Below are 27,213 nucleotides of genomic sequence, written 5' to 3'. Positions count from 1 at the left end.
AATTCTCATATTTACTTTCATTACAGCTCAGTGACTGAATCTGTGGAATTTGCCTTTATCCTTCAGTTTCCCCACCAAACTACTTTTAAAAACTACTATAGCTGGCTACTATAACTGCATTTAAGAGGCTTTACGATCAAGTGCCACATTTTGGTGGCGCTCTCACGGGACTGTTGTTTTGGAAAAGCCTTTTTGGTCGTTTAGGGGTTAAAATCTTAGCGTTTCTGCCTTCCCACTTCAGCAAGAAGTCGGCTAATGTAAGTGCCACCTAGTCAAGGGAGTTTACGTTTCCTCTGGAAGCACAATGAACATATTTTGCATGTAAGGTTACAGTGTGGATTAAACGGAGTTGCAGACCAGTGTGGCTGGCAGCGGGGAGTTTAAAACACCAGTTACAGCGTTTAACGGTGTTTTTTGCAGCTCTTGCTAGCCGAGCTAAGCAGCAGGAACCTGTCAAAAACGGCGCTAGTCGCGTTAGCCAAACAAGCCGCTAGCGCGTTACTTTGATAAGCTTGCGAAAGCGCTGCCACTGTGCACCATATGCTTGGACTCATTTGCAGTAACGTTAAGTTAGAAACCTATTATTAACGTTATATTAACGTTAGGTTAATATCTGTTCAGCGGGGCTGTTCTGTCCAGCTAGTGTCGCTAAGCTTCAGTATTAAAGTAATTAGCTTCTCTGCTAGCTGGCGTTAGCTAGCTAAGTTATCTGAGCTGGCAGTTAAGGGCACTCTCCGCTTTAAACGTTCACTTACCTGTAGATTTAAAGCACGGTGCAAGCACGACTGGTAAACTTTGTGATGTTTTATGGGAAATTAAGTCTTATTTTATGCTTGTTCATGTTAGATAGCCACGCCTTTTTCATATTTTCATTGATCTGACTTGGCAGACTGAAGTCCTGACAGTTAATTGATGCTCATCTCCACTGATTTTCAGTATCTTATAGTTCAGTGTTAATTCAGCCTTGCTTGTTTGGCAGGTAACGTTACTCAGGCATCCCTGTCTGTTACTATATGCTGCACCGAAAAACCATGGTCGCCACCTGGAATTGAAAACTTTCTTCTGAGCAGCACCATGTCTGCCCTGCTGATAGCCAGCTTGGTATTTTTGGTTCTGGGACTCGTGTCTATCTTAATTCTCAGGTAAGGACCCTATCTATCAGCCTGTAACTGCTTTGCTACAGGCTGATAGACCTTTGCTGATTTTAGTGCTACTTTTACAAAGCGCCTTCAACTTCTGCTTAGACCTGCACACCTTCTCTTCTTTTCCTCAATATCATGTGACCACATAAATGAGTAACATTGCACCATTGACGTCGTCTAAAAGGACATTTGTGCCCTTTGGCTCTGGTACCTTTGAAAGGGCTTGAACATCTTAGAAGATCTACAGGTTCCCCCAAATCATAAAAAATGGCAAGTTGTCAAACAAGTGCAAGCTGTAACTCTTTCCTTTTCTCTGTGCCATCAGATGGATTGGCTGCAGGTTGGCAGTGCGATTCTTCCACAGCGTCCTGAACGCTGAGCTGAAGATCAAAACAGTGGGCCTTTTTTCACTCAGAGGAATTAGTGTCCAGTTCTTGCCTCAACACACACTGGTGGGTGAGCTTTGTGAAGTTTTAAGGCATGTTCGGCACTCGCTCATGAAAGAAAGCAGCTTAAAACTTGGAGACTCCATTTTTGGAGAGGATTCATTATCAGAGTTGCACCCTGTGATTTCAGAACAGCTAGACTAAGTGGTGCTCCTCCCTGGTGTTTTATTTGCTGTTGAGCTGAAGGACGTGGTTGGAGATGTCACTCTAAAATTCATAGGTGGAGCTCTAGATGCAAGGAAATAATGAATAGCTTGATCCAAGCTCTAATAGCTTTAGCATTGCTTGTACACAGAGGCATCTGTGACTTCAGGAGTAAATATTTAGTTGTAGCTACAACTTGATCCCAAGTGAGTAATTACTTTTTGGTGAATTAGTTGGTGTGACATTGAACAGGGTCAAATAACAACAACCAGATAACTAATCAGCAAAGATTAAATATTAACAGTAAGACCATTTAGGGTTGGTTTATTATTATTATACCTAGTCCTGGACTATACTTTCCTATCAGTGAAGAATCTCTATTCAGAATACTGTGGAGACCAGGACTAGGCTTAATCCCTGTCTGGGAAGCCAACCCATAATTAACTACCCAATGGTTATGGTGTACTATATATACACTATAACCACAAGAGTCACCCATTCTAAGACGTACACATCACAGTACTCACATTACACAGATCTCAGGAAACATGGTACATGTTCCAAGTCTTGAAGCTGCTTGATGGTTCTCATTGAATAATTTAATCACATTGTGACGTTGTGATTTTAAATAAATATTTTGCTGTGGCCTTTTTGAAAGGCTGGAAACAGAAACTTGTGGCCTGAATGTAGCAGCTCTAGTCTCGTAAAAACTGGGTGCCTAAGATCTGATAAAATTTTCTTTGCTTTGCTCCATATAGTAACTTAAAGAGTATCATAGTAGTGCTTTGAATTTTCCTAGCAATACCCTCACTTTGGTGTCAGATTTTTATATTCTGTTACACAATCAATTTTTCATACCAAACTGTCAAGTAAACCATCAAGAACGCAAACGAAGAAAGAAGAAGAAAGAAGTCTTCTTCCTTCATGACAGTAACTGTTGTTGAGATCTGAGTGCTCAACCAACATGTTTGTGTTTTTGTCCTGTAGGAAATAGACCAAATATGGATTTCAAGTAAATTAGTTAACCAGGATTTGCCGTAAGTATCGAAAACAGGCAACATGCATGACTTCCTCCCTTGTATTTTAAAAGCGTAGTATGTGTGCATAGTGTTCCAGTTATCTTATTTGTTTAATACATGTGTTACAGGAGGTACTTGGCACTATGTGTGGGAGAGACTCGGGTACGGATCGACCTACAGGAGCCCCACAAGAAGCAGGTGTCCCAGAACCATGGGGAGAGTCCACGCAAGCCGTCCCTCAGCCCCTCCACACTTCACTTACTTTCCCAGGTAGGCTTCTGAAAACATTCCAGCTTTTGTTTCTCTCTTTTTAACATTGCCTTACCTGGTGAATCTTTCTCCACTCCAGTTGCTCTCACTCCACATCGGCTCCATAAACGTGATGGTGCTGAATCTGCTGCTGCCCGAGTCTCTCTGGCACATGACCAGCACAGGAATCACTCTGCTGCTCGATCACCAAAGCAAGAGGTGACTGGTGCAAAATTAGCTTTTTTCATACTATATAACATTCCTTGTTCAGTTTTGGACATGGCTAATGGCTTTTACTGAGCTGAGAAGTCACACTGTTTTTATACTTTCAGGTTAGCCTGGGACTTTTCAGTGGGACAGCTCAGCAGTAAAGTTCTAAAAAGCAGCAGACTGGTTTGTATGCTCTTGTTGTTTATGAGCACACATACACTTGGACATACATCTGTGACAATTATTAGGTTTCCAGGCCACATATTAAGTCCTAGTCTTAAGAGCATTTAATTAGGGATGTGCATTTCAACTAATTTTGATACTCAAGTATTCGAGTTCATGAATGGATATCCATTTAACTGTAGGGTAGTAAAAACAAGTAAAAACAACAGCAAAAAAATAACTTTTGCAGAACATATTGCTTACTTTTTAGGTGACAACACTGCTGTTGCACAAAAACAGTTGAGGGAAATCAGTAGGTTTTTTTTATTGAACGAGTAACGGAGGCTAATAGATGAGCTGTTTAGCTAACGGAGCTAACTAGTGTCATGGTCAATGCTAATGAGGACTGATTGTCTACTACATGAGGTGTTTTCTCCACAGTGGATGATGTGCCAACATGTTACTTGTCAGAGAAATGTATTTTCTTTGTGTATGGACATCAGCTAGAGTAGCAAGCCAAGATAGTGATACAGGCGTACTATTTCTGCCTTCTAAGCCACATTCTTAACGATGTGTCCTCGGCAACATGCTCACTTTTAGGCAGTTGTGTTTCGGAGCAGCAAAGTATAGCATGACATACTTGCAAATATAAGCAAAATCGATGCATTTCACTGAAATGTTAGCCCATTTATTTTTTTTCTGTCTTCCCCCAATAAAACCTAACAAATACCAGAATACTGATTTCAAGATTTCACTACTGGCACCTCAAGTACCTGTGCACAGGTACTCAAGTACCTGTGCACATCCCTAATTTTAATTGGAATTTGACTCAGAAATGCAGTCCAGTGCATACTGGCTCTGTATAGTCTAGTAATAGTTACAAGCATAATAGTTCAAACTTTAAAACTGAATACTCTTAACTGTATATGTTCAGTCATATAAAGCTGCAAATTGTTTGCTGTCCCCTGATCAGCAGGACACATGTCTGGCGGAGGTGTCACTGGGCATGACTGTGAGCGGGGACGTGAGCTTGCCTGACCTGCGCCCAGGTCAACTGGCTCTAAGTGTGAGGACCCTGCTGGCGGAGCTGCATGAGGGGCTGTTTCACTCTCAGCTGCTGCTTACGAAAGCAGCATCTCATCCAGACATCAAAACCACTACCACAGGTGTGAGGTCATTTTCTAGATCAGAATCAACCAATTTCAGGTGTAAATGTGATCGAATGATGGGCGCTCATTCATCTAGTGGATGAATGAACACCTCTCCATAATGCTGCCTTTTAAGTTTGGGTCTGGGTAATTAACCCCCTGGATCAGATGTGAATCAGCCAATCCTGTTTATAGAGAATCAAAAATCCAGTCATCCACACAGAATGTTGATTGAATTACCCTTACACCTTCCTTATGTGGGTTTTTTTTATTTATCTTTCAGATCATGCAGAAGATCAGTATATGCAGATGGAAGCGGTGGAGAAGCTTCACCGGATGATTCCACAGAAGGTCAATGTGGAGTTTGAGAACACTAACGTTACCCTTTCCATGCACAGCCAGAAACGGTAAGTAGAAAGACCCACATAATAAAACATTAATGTAGTATTAGGGGTTCACAATACATTTTTCACTGATAAATGGGAAAATTGAGTTACTGGTCTGACATTGGAATTCCATCTGATAATGAACTACAACTAGGGTTGGAACCCCTGTCTAAAATGCTTGTGCTAAAATGACTGTTTCTGGCTCATTGTAACATATCTTAAAAAATGATTTTCGTTTCACAGATTTTATAAAAAAGAAATACAATAAATTATTTAATCTAGTGCATTTACTGCATTAAAATAACAGGGTCTTTCAAGAGTGGAATCTACTCCACTGAATTTTTATTTAGTTATTTATTTTTGTTTTTTTGAGTTTTCCCCAATTTTCTCACCAATTAAGACATATCCAATTCCACCCACTAGGTAGACTGGTTCCCCCAGTCACACTATACCACCAGCGTTAGGAGGGCAAAACCTCCTAACAGATGCACCACCGCATGTTTTCTAACTGCCGCTAATGTAACGTCATTGGACAGCCGAACGCGCTCGGAGGAAAGTGCCAACCGCCAGTTCTGTTATGTCAGCTAACAGACAGCTGCGCTGCCTAGCATCGCGTTGAGTGGTTGGGAAAAGCCATTCTGAGCGTAGCTATAGATCACATTGATATGACAAATCAGCATAATCCACATAATGGAGGGTGGAGTGATGCACTGAGAAAATCATGACTGTAGTCAGTATTGTTTGAAAAGGAACTAGTTGTATGTTATTTTGTTCCTCTTTTTAAGAGGCTGAAGTTGGCTTTGTATTCGACTTTTCTGGTCCACCTTAAGTGATGCAGCAGTTACCTTTATGTTCTATTTAGAGTTTTAATGGTTTAAAATCTGTGGTGTTGCATAGCATCACGCAGCAAAGCACTGCTCCATTACACAGAATGCAGTGAGAGTGCAGATCAAGGGTTCAAGTTCATGTTTACACTGTACTTGTATAAATTTAATATTTTTAACAATAATAACAATAATGAAGTTCACTGTTTTACTTTTGAAGGCATCTGAACTGGACTCTGAAGTCTCTGAAGGTGGATTATAGCCTTGATGAAGAGCAGCCTCCCCTGAAGGCCTTCAGTCCTGAGCTCAGTTTTCCACACAGCAGCCTGGAACTACTGCTGGAGGGTGAGCACTGATCATTAACACACACACCTGGCTGTTTGAAATTTCAGTTTATATCATCCTCTTTTTGTTCTTCCCTTTGATTCTCTCTTTTTCTAGATGGACTTCTTCTCTCGCAGAGCAGGCAGAGGATTATATGTCTCAATACACTTAAAACTCAGCTGCAGGTTAGCTGTTCATCACTCTGTATTTTTATGTCCTCATGTCTGTATTTATGACAGAATATTGTTTAGAGCCATGCTTTAAACAGAGTGGTGTTCAAAATGGCTGGATAACGTTATCTCTGCTTTGAAGGTGTCATCAGCGGATGTCTGTGGCTCAGTCACCATCAGCACCTGCATCGTTCACTACAGGCAGCAGGAGTTCTCTCACTGGCTGGATCTTTTCTCCTGGGAACAGCTCACTCACAGGAAGACTGCACACAGAAAAAAGTACAAAAACAAGTGACAATTAAAAGTAATAGATTGAAATTATGAAGATGAATACGAGTTAGATTCCAATACAGGGACTAAGTGTAGTCCAGGACTACACAGCATGCTAGGTTCTCCTTTGGAAGGAAAATGTATAGGACTAAGCACACACACATGTATAATATGTATGATTATTCAATTCCGCCATGCAGTCAAGCCTCTATTTTAATGGATTTTCAAAAGGTGTGCAGTGCACTGTCTTTAAGCGAGTATCATCTTGTCCTGCAGACGCTTTCCTCTCCTGGATGTCCCTTTCACGATCAGCTCTTTGGTGTCCAATGTTAACGTGTCCGTTCAGCTGGGAGACACTCCGCCCTTTGCTCTAGGTTTCATCTCTTCCAGTGCAGGTACGTGCATACAGACATGAAGCTTTGCAGATTGGTTAGAGAGATTGTGCGAAACTGGTTAGCTGGGCTTTTTTTGTAATACTGCTGAAATTTTCAATGGGCCTTCTGTATCATATGTGTTTCTCTGCTATAGCTGTTGACTCCATGTTGTAAATAAACCAAACCCGGTACGATTAGATAAGATCCTTTCTAAACAAAACTTGCCTTTGCTATATGTAATGTATTAACCAACCAGAAGCTACTTACCAGGGTGTGCTGTACGGTGTTTGCTTTCTGTTTGCTACTTTATGAAGTTACATCTGAACTGAAATTAAGGACAGAGCTTAAAAGACCGCTATCCTACAGTTTTCCTGTATGTTTTTATTTCCCACTTTATGTTCATTTATGATGTTTGTGTAGTTTTATGTATCAAAAACAATCAGTCCATTTTCATGAGCACTTTTCAATCTCTCTTTATTCCTTAATTAAAAAGGCTGTCTGATATATGTAAATGACCTGATATATGTAAATGACCTCTGCTTTGATTGACTGCCCTGTATAGTGCTTCATTAAAAAAAAAAAGCAGTCTAGGTTGAAAAACTCCTTGTAACTTCAGTGTGAGTAGGCGGTACTAAACTGCTGTAGGCTGAAAAGGTGAATATATGTAAATATGCTGATTTTTATGAACTCACAAAAAATAGTACAGACAAGGGGACTGAATGGCATGTTTTGAAATGTTAACAGCATTTACATATGAAATCACTCTTTCCATGTGTGTGCTCTTTAAGTTTAAGAGCACTTTAATAAGCTGTACTGGCATAGAAAAAAGAAAAAAAAAGCTTCATTTTAAGCAACGGACACCACCCCTAATAGAGAATGGCAATGTTTCCCACAGAACTGCAGAACTTGGTAGATTCCAGTACAGAAGAGGAAACTGTGCAGAGTCTGAATATGAGTCAGCGAGTTTCTCTGTCACTGGACCATTTTTGGTGGAGAGTAGGCCAAGGCTCTCACATCCAGCAAGCTCCTCATCCACCAGGCAAACATGTGTGGGGGGAGGCCCTCATCCTGGACTCTTTCACACTGCAGGTAAACACATACACATATTCAGCATCTTTTCAAGAAACTCGATAAAGTCAGTTGCCATTGTCTGGTGATATACTACATGTATTAATGGATTATTTTAGTTGCCATGTTTGCGTGATGTATATTAATAATTATTTTTGGGGAAAGTTCCTGTTAGATAAGAGCACAAATAGACATTCTTGTCTCTTTATTATGCTTTATTTTACAAGTATCCTTTGTGTTGCCATTAGCCTCCAATCACTTCAGACATACACTACCATTCAAAAGTTTGGAATCATCACTCAGAAGTTTGGAATCGCTGTTTTCATTAAAATAAAACACAGTTTCGTGTTGTTTGTCCCGCTACTGGCTGTAACCTAAACATTGTGTCACATTCTTTAGATACGTGTTGTCCCACTTCTTTCTGCACTGGGCTGGTTCAGCACCTACACTCGCACGTGACATTGAAAATTAGCCCCGTGCTGCAACATATTGTGGCTCCCACGGAAATCCAGACCTCTAGTTTGAAAAAATCCTCTTTTGAAGAGATACATACAGAGTCAGAATTGTTCACAGTGGTGATGATAGAGGTTAATGCCTCTAAAAGCTCCTTTACAGTAAGTAATAAGTAATACACTGCCAAATGTCTGAGACATGGTCTTAAAGTAGTTTTAGGCCCCCAATTCGTGGCAGTAAGGTGCATTGGAAGGCCGATAGTCCCCAACAAAGTAATGTTAAGAATAGGATTTACCACTATTTTAAAATCAACATTTCATGAAAAAATTAATACTTCATTGTCATGACATTAAATTGTGTATCTAAGAGTGTAACTATTATTGTTTCATTAGCACAGTGTAATAACAAAAGCTTCTCATCTATCTCTTTATTCACAGGTCAGCCACAGTAAGCCACAGAATGTAGAATCCACTTCTGCTGCAAGTTTGAGTGCAGAGTCCAATCTGCAGGGTCTGCAGGTGGAGGTATCTGAGACCTGCACTCTCTGTCTCTCTCGCCTGCTCTCTCTCCTCAAACTGAGTCAAGCTCAGAACTCCCTCACCCCTGAGCCTTGCACCACACAAGAGTTGCCAAGCCGCCTACCTCCTATCCTAAAACTCGAGCTTAAACTGCAGGACACTAATGTGTTCACACTCTCAAACGTGGCGGGTAGGTATTAGCAATGACTATTGTGCATTTTTTTTTCAGTTTCTTTAATTGCCCTCTCTAATTGATTATGCTTTCCTTTCTGGAACATATTTCCCCTGCTCCTGGACACTTGACGGATGTGGTTTAGGAGCTGTTGTGCTGCGGGTCGACACGGTAGGAGCTTGTGGCTCAGCTGAAAGCTCGCAAGTCTCAGTGCAGGGTGTGGCTCTGGTTGTACTGAAATCACTTACTGAGAGCATGGAGCCATGCTACCCTGCAGATCAGGCCTCCAGTCCAATCCTCAGCCTCAGCAGCCTCGCTGTGTCCTACCAGAAGAACACCTGCATTCTAGAGGTAACTCACCACCACTTTCCCACAGACATTAACACCATCAACCTTCTCTGTCTTGCCTAACAGTTTGCATGGAGACTTCCATGTTTTTAATTTTTGGTACCAAAGAGATTTGATTGTTTGATTAAACATTGAATTATTTAGGAATCCTGAGTAGCTTCTTTGGCTGAGGCACAGGTACTTCAAATACAGAAGTGTTCTCTTAACCTCAAACACTGGTGATGTTTGGTGTCCATTGTAAGGCTAATGTAACTCATGGCACCTTCGAATGTACCTTGTTTCGTGTGGACCTATCAAACATTTTCTGTAATTTGGTCCCTTTTCATGTGTAAACACTCCGCCCCATGCTCAGGTCTACTCCATAGAAGTGAACCGTGGTCCTGCAAAATTCTGCTTTGAAGTGAACTCTCATTCATTGTCATGTTTTAACATCTGACTCTTGACAGATTCTCATACCTTTCCTGCTTCATGAGCTGCTGCTAATAACAGTAAATGAGCAATAAAATAATAGCAAAGCATTGTCTTTGATTTTGACACATGGAATGTATTTTCTGTATAGCATGTATGCATTTCTTCTTCTGGTACAGTAGAGTGTTAAAATAGCTCCTTAAAGCTTTGTACTTTTTAAAGAACAAAATATCAGGTTTGATCATGTGTGATGATTTAGTACGAAATTTGTGGGGCATAACTTGTTAGCTACATTTGCCTTGTAGCTTCACTGCGAAGCTAAAGAATCAGACTTTGTTCACAGCAACTCTTGGCTGATCTACTATGTTTGGGGTAAAAAAAAATTGAGTACATCTGTTTGTTTTTTTGCTGAACGCTTGCTGTAAAACAAGTGAGACAATTTTTCCCTATTTACTCTTCATTGGCCATAGGTGCGGAGCCAAGATGCCTTAGCGATGCAGTGGACGCCATCTGATCACATGTTCCTCTATCAGCATGTGTGTGAGAGCCGGAGCTGTTGGAGCACACTGTCAGTAGTGCTGGACATGAAGCAGAAGGAAGCAGCCTCAGACTCTCTAGCACACTCTTCTGTAGGAAGCCTCAACATGTGTGTTGATCTGGCCAACACCCAGCTCACTGCGTATGTTGCTGAGCAGAACTTCGTCATCATCCGTGCAGATGCTCTGTCCATCTCCAAGCAGCGAGGAGCCACTCACATCAAGGCACCTCGCCTGGTGTTCAACTTTGATGGCAATGACATCTTCTCCTTTTCTGAACCAGAGGTGCACATGCTAGATGAACCACCAGATGAGCTGCAGCAGCACCGGGCACGTTTTCCATTCCTCACCACACCACGCAACCGTGCCTGGCTCTTCTCCTTCCCCACCCTGGCTGTGGAGTTCCCTTACCAGTACAACTTCTCCAGCACTTTCGACAAGGCCATCAGCGTGCAGAAGTGGCTGAAGAGCCTCCACCGTGGTGTGGCACAGCCGGCCGAAACTGAACGCCTTCCTCCAGACTTGTTCTTCCGTATAGGCCAGTTCTCCTTCGTTTTCTTGGACGACATCTTTGAGATCAAGCTGCGTGACAACTATGAACTGATGAAGGATGAGAGTAAAGAAAGTGCCAAACGACTCCAGCTGCTTGACCGCAAGGTGGCTGAGCTGCGCAAGCAGCATGGTGAGCTGCTGCCAGCCCGAAAGATTGAGGAGCTGTATGCCTCACTTGAACGCAAACACATCGAGATCTACATCCAGCGCTCTCGACGCCTCTATGCCAATACGCCCATGCGCAAGTCGCTGCTCACATGGACACTGACCCAGCTGGAGCTAGTGGCGTTGGCCGACCAATCCCTCCATGGCCCTGAGCGAATCCGCCAGCTTCTTCGTGAGATTGATGGCGTCAGCCCATTCCCCAGAGATGGCCTGTCCCTGGTAGTGCAGTGGTGCCGTGCAGTCAGGTTTAAGCTGTCCGCTTTCCTAGGTGAGTGAAGAGTCTATTGTTTGGCCAGAAGTATATAGCATGCAAGTACGCAAGTCTGTTCCAATGCTGTCCACATCATTTTGCACATCAGTGCTTTCTGAAATGTTTATGGGAGATAAAACAGTAGCAATAAATATCAACGCTTCCTTTTTTATATTGATGATAGATGTTTGAGGTATTTTGATGATGCCATTTTGTTCCTTAATTTGGTATATTGTGTACACTAGGACATCCTGATTGTTGTTGTCACTGTTAAACAACAAATTCTGTTGACATGCTCTATGATTTGTATTCTGTCATGCCCTTGAATTTATATATTTTGTAATTGCTTAGAATTGCTACAGTAACATAAGAACATACAATGAGGATAGAAAGCGAGATGATGTGCTTGCACTTTGCTTGTCTGGGGTTTTTTTCTGGTATTGTGGCAACAAGGGCAGGCTGGCCTTAACTTCAGATGGTTCTTATGCTTTTTGCATTTTTGCCATGTTCTCTAAATCTTTTTGTTATGTTCTAAACCTTTTCTTTCTCTGTGCTGTAGTGAGGATCCGGGATTACCCCCGTTACCTGTTTGAAATTAGGGACTGGGAGCTGTCAGGGCGGCTCATTGGGACAGAGCAGGACGGGCAATTGCGCGGACGACGCAAGGAGGTGGTTCAGCTCGGCCAGCCATGGGGCGAAGTGACTGTCCACCGGAACATGCCCCCTCTCAAATTCTACTATGATCTCAGCTGTGAGTCTGAATGCATTTTTCTTTTTCCTGTGTAACTTAAAATTTCCTGAAAGCTTCATAAAGCACTTCTTTTTATTTGTGTAGCAAACATATCCCTCTACACTATTGTGTGGGGGCCATGCTGGGACCCTGCTTGGACTCTGATAGGCCAGGCAGTTGATCTGTTGAGTAAGCCCACTGCTGACCCCTCTCCCCTGCTGACCTGGTGGGATAAGAGCAGGCTGCTCTTGCATGGATGCTGGCACATGGACATTGAACAGGCCAACCTACACCAGCTGGCCACTGAGGTTCTCACTCAAGAATTTGGTTGTTATTGAAATTCTATGTTGGAATGAGCTGAATTGTTTTGCTCAATTATTTACTCAACTATTTCTTTTACAGGATCCATACAATACTACAGAAAACATGCACTGGGAGTGGAACAAGCTCAACTTCGACTGGAACCCTGGACAGTTTGTCTTTAAGGGTGACATGGATGTCAATGTTAGGACAGCATCCAAGTGTGTGAACTTTTTTCTAATGACAATAATACAGTTTTCCAGTGTGAAACATGAAGCGCTCTACTTGATATACAAGCAGCATTATTAAAACCACATTCTGTTTTTTTTATTTCTTTGAAGATATGATGATATCTGTTTCCTGCACCTTCCCAATCTGTGTATGACCCTGGACCTCCAGTGGCTTTGCCATGGCAACCCACACGACCACCACGCAGTCATGCTCTGTTGTACAGAGAATGTGGCCGATGTGACTTCAGGACAGCCACATGACTCCTACAGGGCCTTCCGTTCGGAAAACCTGAACCTCTCCATCACCATGGACCTTAACCAGAACTCTGAAAGAGGTTAGAGCATGCCAGGAGGCTCGCTGAATTTGATCTTTCAATCTGACTCCTTCAGAGTTTATAATAAGACAACAGTTTTATTTAAAACAGAATGTTAACCTTTGGAGATGAAACTAAGAGAGCTTGGTCTCCGTCATACGCTTGGGCTAAGAACTAGTTGGTAAAAGTTTGAAAAATTGCCTCTCTGTAATCCATGTTTGCTCTGTCTGTGTGGGTTTTGCCCTCAGGGCCTTGCCAGCCCCGAATCCTCCTATACAGCAGTACTCTGCGCTGGATGCAGAATTTCTGGGCCACCTGGACCAGCGTGTCGCGGCCCATCTGCAGAGGAAAACTCTTCCACAGCCTTCGGCCGTTCCGCAAGAAGCTCGGCCAGCACTACAAGCAGATGTCCTACACAGCAGCATTTCCTCAGCTGCAGGTCACACACTAACTACACTGTTCTCACACACACATGAAACTTTTAAGAAACTGGGTTTTGATTTGTGATAGGAATGAGTCAGAAATATTCAAATGGTCATGGAAATTTAAGAATTAGAATGGTACACTTCTCTCCAATGTTATACGTTGTCACTTTCAACAGCCATGTGATGTCTGAACTCTGTTCTCCACTAGAGGGCAGTGTAGAACCTGTTTTCAGTCACAAAAATTCTGTGCTATTGCGGTTGGCTAAAAGCTGCACATCCGATGAGAAGCTATGTGTTGTGTCACTCGCGTCGCATAGCAGATACAGTACAGCAGTACAAAGTGTAGCTGTAGCTCGTAGGAAGCACCATAGAAAAGCACTGATCAAAAAGCAGCTCAAGTTCATTTTACACTCTACTCGTATAGATTTGATGGAATAAAACTTATCATATTTGGTATCAGCTCTTCTTAAATTTGCTGATATCCACCTAAAAGGTATGGGGTAGAACACGATGTGATAAGAGTAGTAACAAGAGTGGAGGGGAAAGCAGACAATTATTATTTTTCTGTTTATCTTAATGTTTCTCAGTCTATATTTTAAGCTACATGTTACCTATTATGGATTTGTTGTCTGGGTATGGGTTTGATTTATTACTATAATGGTTAGATGCTGAGTGGCATCATGTCTGTCAAGCTTCTGGTGTACAGCCTGCAGCCGCAAGAGTCCTGTTTTTTAAATTTATTGATCTATATATCCTTTAAATAATGCCTTACCAATTTGAAGATTAAATTTGACTAAAATGTCCATGCCTAATTTGCAACAATAATTTGCTTTCCTTGTAAAAACCCCTATTCTGTGTATTAATGGGTATTTTGGTGTTGTTTTTGTGCTATTCACAGGTTCATTATTGGGCGTCCTTTGCTCAGCAGAGAGGCATTCAGCTGGAGTGCAGTAAAGGCCACATCTTCACCAGAGGAGCACAAAGGCTTATTCCACAGGGTGAGAGCAAACATGCACCTCACACACACTTAAATCACTAGTCTCCATGTAACTGCAGCGTGTGAATGACTGTGTTTGCCTGTGTGTATGCGGCTGCAGCGGGCACAGTGATGAGGAGGTTGATCTCGGAGTGGAATGTGACGCAGATGGTGAGCGAGCTGTCTCTGGTCACCGTGCACCTGATGTCCTCCACCTCAGACGAGACGGCTGACCACCAGATTAACGCCCAGGTGAAAAAGACCCACCTGCTCAGCCTGTCCTCACTCAGCTACCAAAGACAAAGCAACCGAATCGAGGAGGTAAATTCCATGCACACACACTGAATATATGAGTGGACAGAAGCCTAAAGTTAAATTGAAATTTGAAGCCAAAGTGAATGCCACCGTTATTCTAGCTTTTGTACAGTAGAGACCATTAGAGTCACAGAGTAGTAAAGACAATGGTTGAGGCTGTGTGTTTGGCCCATATTCATTGCAGATACCTTGCATTTTCATGCCAGGAGTGTGCATGCTGACTGAATTTGATATCATTCATAATTTCAAATGCCAAGTGCCAAATAATGACTGAACAAACAACCCATAACTAATTTCCTTTTGTTAGCTAACAGCTGGTTAGATATCAAAATATGCCACTTATCAATAAATGGCAACGAACTTTCCAATTTGAACAGTTTCCTGTAGAACAGGACAAGCCCTCTCTTCATAACTGTAAAACTATTTCAGCACTTAGAGTTATCAAGATATACTTGCCAATAACCTCATTAACCTTTAAATGGCACAAAATAGCACAAATTATTTACTTCGCTAAAGCATGTATATCATAAAGAAAAATAATTAGGGAAGACATGCATGTAGAACTGACAGTACAATTGCTAAAAACTCACTAAAAGTGACACTTCAAATGTTTGTTTGGCTCTGTTAACTTACATGTGCATTTACAAGGCTAAAAAAAAGGTCCTGCAGCCATCAACTAGAGAGCATCAGAGTTATTAGGCTCCACTTTTCTACCTCTGTCATGTTTTTCACCAGTGTACTCACTTCCACACACCGAGTCAGTCATCTGGGGGTTATAATGACAGGTCTCTAATAGGAGTCCTTTATGAAAAAAAAATTGACAGTTACTCTGTTGTAGTTATGTTGTTGCTTGTTTCTGAAACCATTTAATGAAGTTCTGGTTAGATGTGATTTAATACATTTTATATGACAGACTTGAGAAGCCCATAGGTTTTGTTTACATTTGCTCTGAATAAATAGTTTTTTTTTTGTTTGAGTCATATTGTCCTATAAAAACAGTAATGTAGATAAAAGGGCTTGTGGTCTGTCAGTACGTTTTTAGTGTCAGTAAACATGTTGATAAACGTATCATTCTAACATGAATTAGGATTTTGACATCACTACTCCCATTTCTATTAGGAGGTCAACTCAAAAGATGAAAGCAACGCCTTCTACACACACAAGCTGTGCTTAGTTGACCTGCGCGCTTCCTGGACCACCACCAACAGGAACATAGCCTTTGGCTTGTATGATGGTTACAAGAAGGCCGCTGTGCTGAAGAGGAACCTCTCCACAGAAGCCCTGAAGGGTCTGAGGATCGACACACAGCTGCAGGCCAAAAAGCTAAAGCGCTCCATGTCTACTTATTCCTCCAGTGTTCCTCCCTCCGCTCCTGTTATCCCTACCACCATCCGCCCAGAGAAGAGTCAGAACGAAGGTGAGGGTTTTTCTTACAAACCTAATTCCAAAAAAGTAAAAGAAAACACCCAGCAATGATTTGCAAATACTTTTTGACCTGTAGCCAACTGAAAACAATACAAAGACAAGATATTTGATGTTTCAACTTATTAACTTCATTTGGATATATATGTATATTCTAAATTTGATGCAAAATTTTCCAAAAAAGTTACCACTGTTACATCACCTTTCCTTTCAGCAATGCCTAGTAATCATTTAGGAGTTGTAGTTGTTTGTTTTTGCTAGATGTACATCTAGCATTCTTGTCACGTTGCATGTCTTTCAGGCACATCCATGCTGCAGAAGCTGATCGAGGAGACAGATAAGTTTGTGGTGTTTTCTGAAGAGGATGCAGGAGTGAGCGATCAGCTGTGTGGAATCGCCGCCTGCCAGACGGATGACGTTTATAACCGCAACTGGTGCATAGAACTCGTCAACTGTCAGGTATTTTAATAAAAAAATAAAAAATAACAGACCTGATGTTGTAAGGTATGACAGAAGCTCTCTGCTTCCACTTACGAATTGTTCTAAACCCAGTCACTTTAAACAAAAAACACTGAACTTTTTGTTTGTGTTTAGATGATGCTGCGGGGCACTGAGACAGCAGGGTGTGTGCTGGTGTCTGCCGCGAAGGCTCAGCTGCTGCAGTGTGAGCACCACCCAGCCTGGTACAACGACACCCTTAAGCAGAAGACCACGTGGACCTGCTCGTTAGACTGCATGCAGTACTTTGCCACCATGGAACCCAACCCTTCTGAACAAGAAGACGGGCAGCTCTGGCTGGAGGCGAGTACAGCCACATAACTCACTTTTGATATAACATAGTTATTACCAAAAAGGTAATTAATGTCTTTAAGTGAGTTATTGTTTCATCAATTAGTCATCAGACAAAGACTTTAGATGAGCTGAAGGTGTGAGAGGTATCCTGTTTTTGAACATGCAGGTGAAAAACATTGAAGAGCACAGGCAGCGTAACCTGGACTCAGTGCAGGAGCTGATGGAGAGCGGACAGGCTGTGGGAGGCATGGTCAGCACCACCACAGGTACAGTTTGTGCTTCTGCACTGCCTGTCTAGGTTCTTTTAGGTCAGTCCTAAGGTTGCCAGCTAATTTTCAACAGAAAAATTACATTAATTTGGAGGAATTTACCGCGATGAGTGATTTCGCATCATAGACTTCCAGGGCAAATAAATTTCATATCAAGTTCAGCGTTGATGAACTTTTAGACTCAAATCTGCGCCCTCTACCAATAGCGCTGTTGCTCTGGCTGCCTTGACTTTCAAAGCACTGAACTTCCAAAACGGATGATACGCAGTTTTACCATTTCTTCCCCACTGGCTAGATATTAAAACATGAAAGGGTCACTGCATGATATGTAGTCAGTCAAGAGACAGTATTGTTATCTGTAGTTCTGTTATTTCATGGTTTGTTTAAGGTAGCTAACTTGCTTACTCCGTTGTTAGCTCAATGGCTAACTAAAGCTGCACACAGGTCACCCCACTGTCAACCATGCCAGTTATCTGCATTTTTTTGCTACAGGTCAGAGTGTAGCACTATGCTGTTGCGTAGTTTACTTTACTGTTTATGGTATGTAATGTCAGCTCTTTGGCTAACTGCAACTGCACACAAATCTCCCCACTGCCATCAGATAATTATATACAGTAGTATATAATTATCTGATATTGTGCACTTTTGCATCATTATTGTTCAGGGTTAATGAGTTGGCTAGCTTGCTAACTACACCGACATGAAGGTATTTTTTTTTCCTTCGCCGATCTTCCAGAACAGCCTCAGTAACGGCCATTTCACAGGGTGAGACAGACTGCGAACATCTGGTGTGACGGAGGCTTTAAGCTGGTAGTCTTATTGCGAGTATAATGGAATTTTGGAAAAGTTTTTTCACTGTTGTTGTATTACTTTGCTGGGTGTAACGTTGTAAATGAGCCATGCTATGCATGTAGTATTCAGTGGAGTCAATGATGATTTGTGCCATGACAGCAGTAATGCCAGAAACGACCTGCATTTATTACAGCATTGTTGTTGATGTTTGCTGTGTGTGAAAGAGTGATTTCTTCTGTGTTCATTAGACTGGAACCAGCCATCCCAGGTGCAGGAGACGCAGCAGGTCCAGCGCATCATCTCACGCTGTAGCTGCCGCATGTACTACATTGGCTACAGCCACGATATTGACCCAGAGCTGGCTACACAGATCAAGCCTCCAGAAATACGTGACCGCCATGAGAAAGAGGATCTGCTCAAGAAGCAGGCTGGTAGGGTCAACAGACTTATTAGCCAGTGCTGCTAGAAATCTCTGAGATATTGTGTTGTTTAACTTGTTGGTACTGAAATTATGCTTCTACTTCTGAACTGTTTACCAGGTGCGGTAGACACCTTCACACTGATCCACAATGAACTGGAGATCTCCACTAACCCAGTGCAGTATGCTATGATCCTGGACATAGTAAACAACCTCCTTCTCCATGTGGAACCAAGGCGCAAGGTTAGAGATTTTTGCAACTAATCTGAAAGAGCGCTGTAAGACATGTAAAGAATGTAATGTTGTTATGTTTGAAGAAATCTACATGATGCCCACAACACATAAAACATAATGACATAATGTGCTAACATATGATCAGCTTCTTGTTACTAAACAGTGGTAATTTGACAGTCTGATGCTGCTGGTTGTTTGCAGCAGGGTTGTACAATGCAGCACTATGTTGCATTGGCAGGTGAAATTACTCCAGTGTTAATCCAAAGAAGATCACAGCGTGCACAGTAAATAACTTTGTATAGTGTTCATATCAATTCAAGTATTTTGTCAAATCGTAGTGCTCATGGTTATTGTAGTTAATTATGTAATTTGTTAACTATTTTCACTATGTGTTGCGTGCAATATTGCTGCCCAAGCCGTCTCTTCAGCGTTGATGTGTGAACTGCAATGCAAGTTAAGTTCTAGTGGTTATGGTAGTTGTAGTTCTGTAGGTAGTTCAAACACTATATAATGAATCTAAATATAAACCAAGGGTCTAGTGATTTTCTGCTTTGAGCTGTAATGCCACATTTAAAAGCTATTATTTGGGATTTTACCTGTTGCTTCCTGGGAAGAAAATGAGACAGCCCAAAACGGTCTTTGAATTCAGAGGCTGGGGTACCGCCTGCTGTACCTTGAGAATGAGCTGATTAAGTTAAAAGTGACACATTTAATCATGTTGAGAATTATTATACTTCACGTCTTGAAACCTGTGACCGCAACGATATGAAAAATCCTGCTGGTGTGTCTGCATGTATGTGTCTTGTCTCTTTTTAATGATACACAAAAATGCTACTTATGCTAGTACCACACAGTTGTGGAAAATCTGAATTAATGTGTATATACAATCCTGTATATTTCAGAACATTAACATTCAAAAAATTAAAATCATTTATGTGCTGCTTTTATTTTTTCACTGTTAAAATAAGTTGTTCCACTAATTGAGATTGTGATTGAGATTAATATGTTTTAGAGTAATGATTGTGTCATTTTTATTTCAGTGCTAAATTAAAATTTGCAAACACATTTTTTCTCATCTGTTGTAAAAACGCTAAAGTACATAATCACATCACCCATGGTGCGGTGAGAGAGAATAAATTGCTAATCTGCACTATGTTTACAGGAGCACAGTGAGAAGAAGCAGCGTGTGCGCTTCCAGCTAGAGATTTCCAGTAACCCAGAGGAACAGCGCAGCAGCATCCTCCACCTACAGGAGGCAGTGCGCCAGCATGTGGCTCAGATTCGCCGTCTAGAGAAGCAGATCTACTCCAACATAAGGGTCAGTGTAGTAACAGCATGGTTGAATTAGCTGAATTAGTGAAATGCTGTGTGTGTGAAAGTTGTTTATGTTGAGCTAGTTTTATATATTCGGTGTTCTCTATGGTTATGCTCTAAATAAAGACACTTTTGAGGCTTTTTTGTTGGAGCTCATTTTTTCTGTTTGCTTGGACTCTTGCAGTCCCAACCAGAGGAGCTGAGAGGAGACGAGTTGTCTGACATCAACCTGCGGCTGCAGAACCAGCTCAACCAGGAGAAGACTGACCTGCAGATGAAGAGTGAGGAACTCAACATCCTCATCAGGTAGGTCTGCACTAAACCTAGTTTATAATGATCATTAAGGTCTCACCTTTTACTCAGGCCTCTAGTTAGCTAAATTTTTGCTTACTTCAGGTGTATTTCTGAATTTTTTTAATACATTTTGTTTGTTAAATTGTTTAAGGTGTTTAATTTGTAATATTTTGTTTTAAGAAGTACTTACATTACAGTGTGAGGCTGTAATGTTGCTTTTAATGTAGTTTTGATTATTAGTTATTATTTTTCTTGTTTGTGTTGTGCTCGCCATTGAATGGTGAAAGTCATGCTTGTTGTGGTTACAACCACCAATAAATAGTCTCATCTTATGATACATACATTAGAATTGCTGCAGTATGTAAAAAAGCCATGAGTTAGTATACATAATGAATCTGATTTTACCCATTTCCAAGGTGTTTTAAGGACTTCCAGCTGCAGCGGGCAAATAAGATGGAGCTGCGGAAGCCTCCGGAAGACGTGAGTGTTGTGCGTCGCACTGAGATCTACTTCGCTCAGGCACGCTGGTGTCTCACAGAGGAGGATGGCCAGCTGGGCATCGCTGAGCTGGAGCTGCAGAGATTTATGTACAGCAAGGTGAGCCCTAGATGGTGAAAAGTGAGGGCGAGAAGAGATATCTGCTGCTCAGTTTCAGGAGAAAGGGTTACATTCTTAGACACAGACTCAGATGAGCTACATCAGAGATGATTCTATATTCACACAGTCAATTTTAGTCTAGGACCAGACTTGGTCTCCATCTGGGAAACAGGTCCATAAAATTTGGTAGTAGTATAGTTAAATATTTTCTCGTTTTTTGAAAGATTGCAGTGCATCCTTGGACAAAAGAAGGCATGTTCTTGTAATGCAGTGGAGAATTCAGGCTGGTTTACTCACATAGTCAGCACAAAAATGTTATAATATGAAGCATAAACCAAGTTGGAGTAAGTTTAACTGTTACAAAACGCACAAAGATCTCTAAGATGAATGTTTTTTTTTTATTTTTTTTTTCCACACAGCTGAATAAGTCTGATGACACAGCAGAACATCTCTTGGAACTTGGCTGGTTCACAATGAATAACCTTCTACCCAATGCTGCTTACAAGGTACTGCCAGAATAGTTGATCATTATTGTATAGTTTAGTATAAGCAGATCCTCTGCACACAACGTTTATCTGAAGCTTTCAGGCTGGGATTCCCAAACTCCGAGTTTGGATACTAAAGATGTCTGTTGAAAAGCTGCAATAATAGTTAATTTTATTTTGATTTTTGGTGCCATTTGCTCAGACTTACAACTTTTCTGCTTGGTTTCTCTTGCTCAGCATGTGAGGGTACGTATGGTGCCGGTAATTTAGTTTTGTGCCAGTTGACATCATCCTACTCATTTCAGCCATGCTCAAGGAAATACAGAATACATTTTGGCATTCATTTTCTGGTCAGGGAAATCTAGAAGGGATGACTTTTTCCTTTGTTTTGTATCATTGTGCTTATTCAGACTTTCATCTTCATCTGTGATTTTTGTGGTTTTCTTGTGCATCATCTCATCTGCAGTTGGATTTACTCCACCAGCCCCATTTTCTCCTTTGATTTGTAAATTGCAAAGCTGTGCATTTTGTGTCTTTTAAAAAGTGTGAGCATTAACCATCCTTGTGCATGACAGTAGAAGAGTGCTCTGAGCCTGAGTTACATGATGCATCCTGAGGTCTTTCTGCACCGCTGTTTTATGCTGTAGGTGGTGTTGCGTCCCCAAAGCCCCTGCCAGTCAGGGCGTCAGCTTGCCCTCCGCATCTTCAGCAAAGTCCGCCCGCCTGTGGGTGGAATTTCTGTCAAGGAGCATTTTGAGGTAATTTGGATGGAATTATACAAATGCTGCACAGTTTATTTGCTAATCATAATCACAATGTTGGCTTTTGCAGTACTGATATTGAAGTGGGCTGCAACATGATGACCAATCACGGATGTTCCTTGATGAGCATTATTTGCATATTTTAATAAATTAAGGCTTTTGCTTGATATAATAGATGTAAATAATGTCAAACAAATTTAAAATAATGCAGTTCAACTGTTCATATTAAAAGTTCACAATGTTTCAAGTATATTGCAAGACATTTTGCAATATATAGCAGTATAATTGTACTATAATATTTTTGTTCAGCTTTGTTCATGCAGCTCTGAATTGTACCCATGTTACCTTTGAAGCTTATGTATGGGCAATATGACAGTTTTCTATTGTTTTTGCGATAAACTTCATCACTGTAATAACTAATATGCGCTCCTGAGCATATTGTGGTACATCAGTACTTAAAGAACACTGACCAATGCCATGTTTCATTATATAGAGACCATAATTTGTCCAGTTTAATTGTATTAACTGCAGCACATTATGTGAAATGCTGAATTGAAAATCAATGTATTCTTAGTTTTTAAACGTGACTTTGTCTCAAAATACTATGGTATATATTGTGTATTGTAAAAAGGCATATTGTGAAAAGTGTCACAATATATCATGTTTTTCCATTTCGCAAAAAGTGCAAAATAACCAATCGGATCAGATCTGCAGATTGCTAAAACTGTGCTTTAATAAACTTTAACAATTAGGTCAATGTGGTGCCACTTACCATCCAGCTCATGTACCAGTTCTTCAAGAGAATGATGGGCTTTTTCTTCCCTGGGAGAAATGTAGAGGAGGAGGAAGTTGGGGACGAGGAGGACAAGTTCAGATTGGTCACTACAGGTTTGTTTTGACATATTATTGACCTCTTATATTTAGCTCCCTGAACTAACTTTCTTCTCAGTTCACTTTTCCTTCCCCTTTTCTATACTGTGTGTAGTCAACATCCCATCAGCTGTACCACTCTGCTCACTGATCAATATTAGCTGAGTTAGCCTTGTTGTTTCTTTCTCCTCCCCTCAACTCTCCCCTGTGGTGTAGGAATATTGGATTTCTAATTGCTGTGTGTTATGTCACACCAGTGGCCCTGGCCTTGCTATTTAAAGCTCTGCTCTCATCTGACATTGACTGGATCTGGTCATGATTCAGGGTCACCCTGATTGTGTGAGCTATAGTGTATCTCTCCATCTCTGCTCTTCTCTCCGGGATCAGGTGTTGTAAAGCCGAGGCAGCTGTCTGAAGACTCCATCGCGGGGCTGGGCCCCAGCAAAGGGGTCACGCAGGGGATAAATCGCACAGCAGGGGTTAGAAGGTCATTCCGTAAACCACCTGAGGTACAGTCACATTTTGTCACTTCAGTACATAGATGCTGGTTTGCGTTACTGACACCTGCATTTTGATCCAACTCTCCACCACCGACAAGATGCTTTCCATGCATTTCCAGTGTGTTCAATTCAGTGAACGATACCATTGTTTTTTGTATCATACAATACTGTGCAAACGTTTTAGCCATCTGAGAAAATTACAATGAAAAAGCTATTAATCTGTCAGTAAGTGTTTATTTGCTTAGAAAAAACACTAATATTAGAATCACTACAAATAACATGAATACCATAAGTAGTGGTTTTACAGGTCAGTGTGTTCCTTTAATTATTTCCAAGCTTCTCCTCAAGAAAGCCCAGTATTAAGTGTAGTTATCACCCAGTACCTGGTTTTGCATGTTATCTTCATCATGTTAAAACAGTTGTGTTGCTGATGGAATTTAATTAATCTGTGCACGTCCAGAAGTCTGGAACCAAACTTTATCAAACTAGCTCACAAGATATCAACTACTTTTTAGAAAATAAATTCTTGTCACATTTTACTAGATTTGTGTTATTTCCATTTATTGTAGTGATAATGGTGTTTTTACAAGCAAAACAGACATTGTACCAAGATAAATGTAATTAAATAATGCACTGAGGTGCCTTTTACACTTGCACAGTACTGTATATGAAAACATACTGACTAAAAGATGCAGTAACGTCATCATTGTGGTTGAAGAGTGAGCCCAACAGGACTGTTCTTTTGTTTTTTGTCCAGCACCCTGTCGATGACATTGACAAGATGAAAGAGAGAGCCGCAATGAACAACTCTTTCATCTACATCAAAATCCCTCAGGTTCCCCTCTGTGTCAGCTACAAGGTGGGCAGTGCACTGAACTCCCATAAAGTTCAGCTCTTTAAAATGCATTAGTGGACGATGGCTTGAAATCCATGCCATTGTTGTGTGTAATTGTGCAGGGGGAAAAGAGCAGCGTAGATTGGAAGGATCTGAACCTGGTGCTGCCCTGCTTGGAGTATCATAACAACACGTGGACCTGGCTGGACTTTGCCATGGCTGTGAAGAGAGACAGCCGAAAAGCTTTGGTTGCCCAGGTACTGAACACATTACCGTCATTGAGGCCTGACATTAGCCACAAATTGCCAAAAATATGGACTGATGCTGCTGAAATAGAGTTTAGTTTTGATGCACTCGTTTGCCAGTTTATTAGATACACTCATGGGTCATTTTATCATGAGCCACTTACCATCCCCTTTTATAGTTACAAACTGTAGCCCATCTGTTGCTGCAAAATTTGTCTGCCACCCAGTAACCTGTCCATCAATGGAAAGACTACTACTGACCAGCAATTATTTGTATTATCAGCAAAACACCTAAATGGTAGGTGTATGTTATAAAAAGGACCAAAGGGTGTACATGCTTAGTTCCCAGTTCAGCCCTGGACTTTTGACTAAACCAGCCCACTACAACTACAGTGACCTATTCGCTCTGAGATCCAGTGACCTACTCTCTGTCAATCATGTACCCCTACAAGCTGACCACTGGGCCACTAACGTGTCTCAGTATGTGCACATGCTGTTTGTTCTGGATGGTCTCCATTCATTTAATATAGGACAATGTTAGAAAATCTATTTCTCACTCAGTGGCCCACCAGGAATTGTCCCGGTCCTCCCAATGCCCTGTCTATCCCTCATGCTAGCTGTACCTAGGCTCACACTTGCACTTTTAGCTGGTAGGTTAACAAAACAGGAAGGAGTGAAGTGTGAACATGAGCTGTAGTTCATGAGCTTTAAATCCTAGTAAAGTTGATGTTGCAGTTTACCTGCATGAGACGTATACAATTCTCAGGAAATTATCATGTGTGAATGGAAGCCAATGCTTTGTTGGGGAATACAGTGATGTCTATATTACAGCCAGCAAAATAGAAAGCAGAATGTTTCTGCGATGTCGTGGGGCGTCACTTTGACTTTGCCTTTGTCTTTATTATTGTTTTAGTTGTGGGCATATTCAGCATGAAACATGTTGGGCTTTCACACAACACATTTATTTAAATACACAAGCAGATGTGAAAACTCAACTGCTCTTTTTTTACCAACTACTCTTAATACCCCTCTCATCTCTTCACACTAATGGACAGATGATAAAAGAGAAGCTGCGCCTGAAGCCGGCTGCGGCCTCCGAGTCTCGGGGTAAAGTGGCCGAAGGAAAGGTGGACAGCAGCGTGCAACAGCAGGAGGAGGACGAGAAGGCCCGACTGCTGATCGGCCTCAGCACCAACGACAAGAGCTCCAGCAAGAAGAGTATCTTCAGCCGCCGCAAGTGAGCCCAGGGTATGGAAAGACTACAGACGCTCGACAGGGTCCTTCTGCCTGTGTCTGGTTCCTTTAGTCTCAGAGGAGGGGGTGGTGGACCATGATGGAGATCCAGGCAGAGCATCAGAGAGACAGCTCTCCTCTCCTCTTCACCAGAGTTGCCTTCAGAACTCCACACTGGCTATGGACAGATCGTGAGATGTTCCAGTTAAGGAAGGTTGGATTATCACACTACTGTCTTTGAAGAGGGCAGCATACTTAGGAATCAACATTCACGTTGTCACACACTCTCTTATTGCCATAAGTGTTTCATATGTCATTGTAGTTCAGTGCACTACATACTGTTCTCATCTATCATGATAAACATTTCATTGAGCCCCAGAGTTTAAGGTGGAATTTTAATCATTTCATGAGTAATCAGTCCTCTCAGTATCTGTACCACAGAAATAGTGATTCTGTTTTAATGACTGCTAACATCTCCTGCGGGATCAGGAGACTCTAAAATCTAAAGGGAAAGTCTTGCAGGCACATTTTTATGCACCTTGGAGGAGATGCCGGGCAAACCACAAGGGATCAAAAATGGGTTTCAATCCAGAGGTATACTTTGTAGTATTACAAATACACTGAAAAGCATTTCCATTTACTTACCCAATGCCTTTACCTCTGAATAAAATGCACCCTGAGAAGCCGTTAAGAATTTCTTTAAAACTTAAGATAGCACTATGATTACAAAGAAGTCACACAGGTGTGTAATATTTCATTGTTGACCTCAGATTTACTGTACTAACAACCTTTGTGCAATACCTACAAGAAAAGCAGATGAAATACCTGCCTGGTATGGTGATTGTGTTGATATTGCTGTTTGTCGGGAGCTTTACTGTTTTGTAATATTTGAAGCACTCTCAATAATGCTAATTTTAACACTGTGGCACTTTTGAAGTTGTGTTTTTTTTTGTTAGTTTTTTTTTCTTTTTCTGGTGTTTTTGTATCCTTTCATTTCAACATTGATGTTAAATGCTGTTGATTTTGTTGTTCAGCTTAAGAGGAGAAAAATGTCAAGGAAGATTTATTTCAGCCTGAAAGAAGTATTGTGTTTTTCTTGTAATTTCAGAGCATCGGCTCTGTGGGGATGTGTTTTAATAACTGTCGCAATGCTTTGTAAATTTAATTTTCAGCATTAAAATTGAAGCCCCAGTAAACCTGTCCTGTAGTGGTCAATTTTAGGGATCAGATCAATGGGGCACAAGGTTGCCAGGATTTAGGGATGGCATGAAATGAGTGACTGTAAAAAACATGATATTTATTTAATGTTCAGTATTATTGTATTACTCAGTATTACTGTTAAAATACAGTGAAAACGTGAAAAAGAAGAACCAGTACACACTGAAATCATTTCACTTCAGGGCTTATATTGATAGATGTTCTACTGAACATCTTACTTCTTTGTAACGCCATAAAAATTAACTACACTTGAAATAAATATGAAATTATGACCAGCACTACTTCTGTTTGCGGTTCAGATTACAA

At 41.2% G+C, this 27,213-nt stretch overlaps 1 protein-coding gene across 3 annotated transcripts; it reads left to right on the top strand.

The window, feature by feature from the left end:
• Positions 1 to 225: 225 nt before the first annotated feature.
• On the top strand, positions 226 to 26,885 carry LOC118799521 (protein KIAA0100-like). 3 transcript variants are annotated; one of them, XM_036559468.1, is made up of 40 exons: positions 226 to 257; positions 980 to 1,142; positions 1,468 to 1,594; positions 2,720 to 2,769; positions 2,880 to 3,021; positions 3,101 to 3,219; positions 3,333 to 3,393; positions 4,346 to 4,538; positions 4,804 to 4,927; positions 5,951 to 6,075; positions 6,172 to 6,239; positions 6,367 to 6,503; positions 6,771 to 6,889; positions 7,764 to 7,957; positions 8,827 to 9,097; positions 9,225 to 9,430; positions 10,306 to 11,356; positions 11,898 to 12,089; positions 12,174 to 12,376; positions 12,471 to 12,589; positions 12,710 to 12,933; positions 13,161 to 13,351; positions 14,236 to 14,335; positions 14,435 to 14,634; positions 15,748 to 16,045; positions 16,352 to 16,509; positions 16,645 to 16,851; positions 17,009 to 17,108; positions 18,152 to 18,334; positions 18,443 to 18,564; positions 19,718 to 19,873; positions 20,054 to 20,175; positions 20,580 to 20,760; positions 21,180 to 21,266; positions 21,893 to 22,003; positions 22,759 to 22,894; positions 23,264 to 23,385; positions 24,134 to 24,235; positions 24,334 to 24,468; positions 25,512 to 26,885. In XM_036559468.1, exons 2-40 carry the CDS (start codon positions 1,075 to 1,077, stop codon positions 25,695 to 25,697), a joined length of 6,690 nt encoding a protein of 2,229 aa, XP_036415361.1. In that variant the 5' UTR covers positions 226 to 257; positions 980 to 1,074; the 3' UTR covers positions 25,698 to 26,885. The 3 variants fall into 3 exon arrangements, with proteins under 3 accessions (XP_036415361.1, XP_036415371.1, XP_036415353.1); XM_036559478.1 differs by having other exon boundaries at positions 252 to 321; positions 4,349 to 4,538; XM_036559460.1 differs by having other exon boundaries at positions 252 to 321.
• Positions 26,886 to 27,213: the final 328 nt, after the last annotated feature.

This window comes from Colossoma macropomum, unplaced genomic scaffold, assembly GCF_904425465.1.
Source record: "Colossoma macropomum unplaced genomic scaffold, Colossoma_macropomum, whole genome shotgun sequence".
Taxonomy (NCBI): domain Eukaryota; kingdom Metazoa; phylum Chordata; class Actinopteri; order Characiformes; family Serrasalmidae; genus Colossoma; species Colossoma macropomum.
Note: the sequence above shows the minus strand (reverse complement) of the source record. Positions and strands in the feature narration are given on the sequence as shown.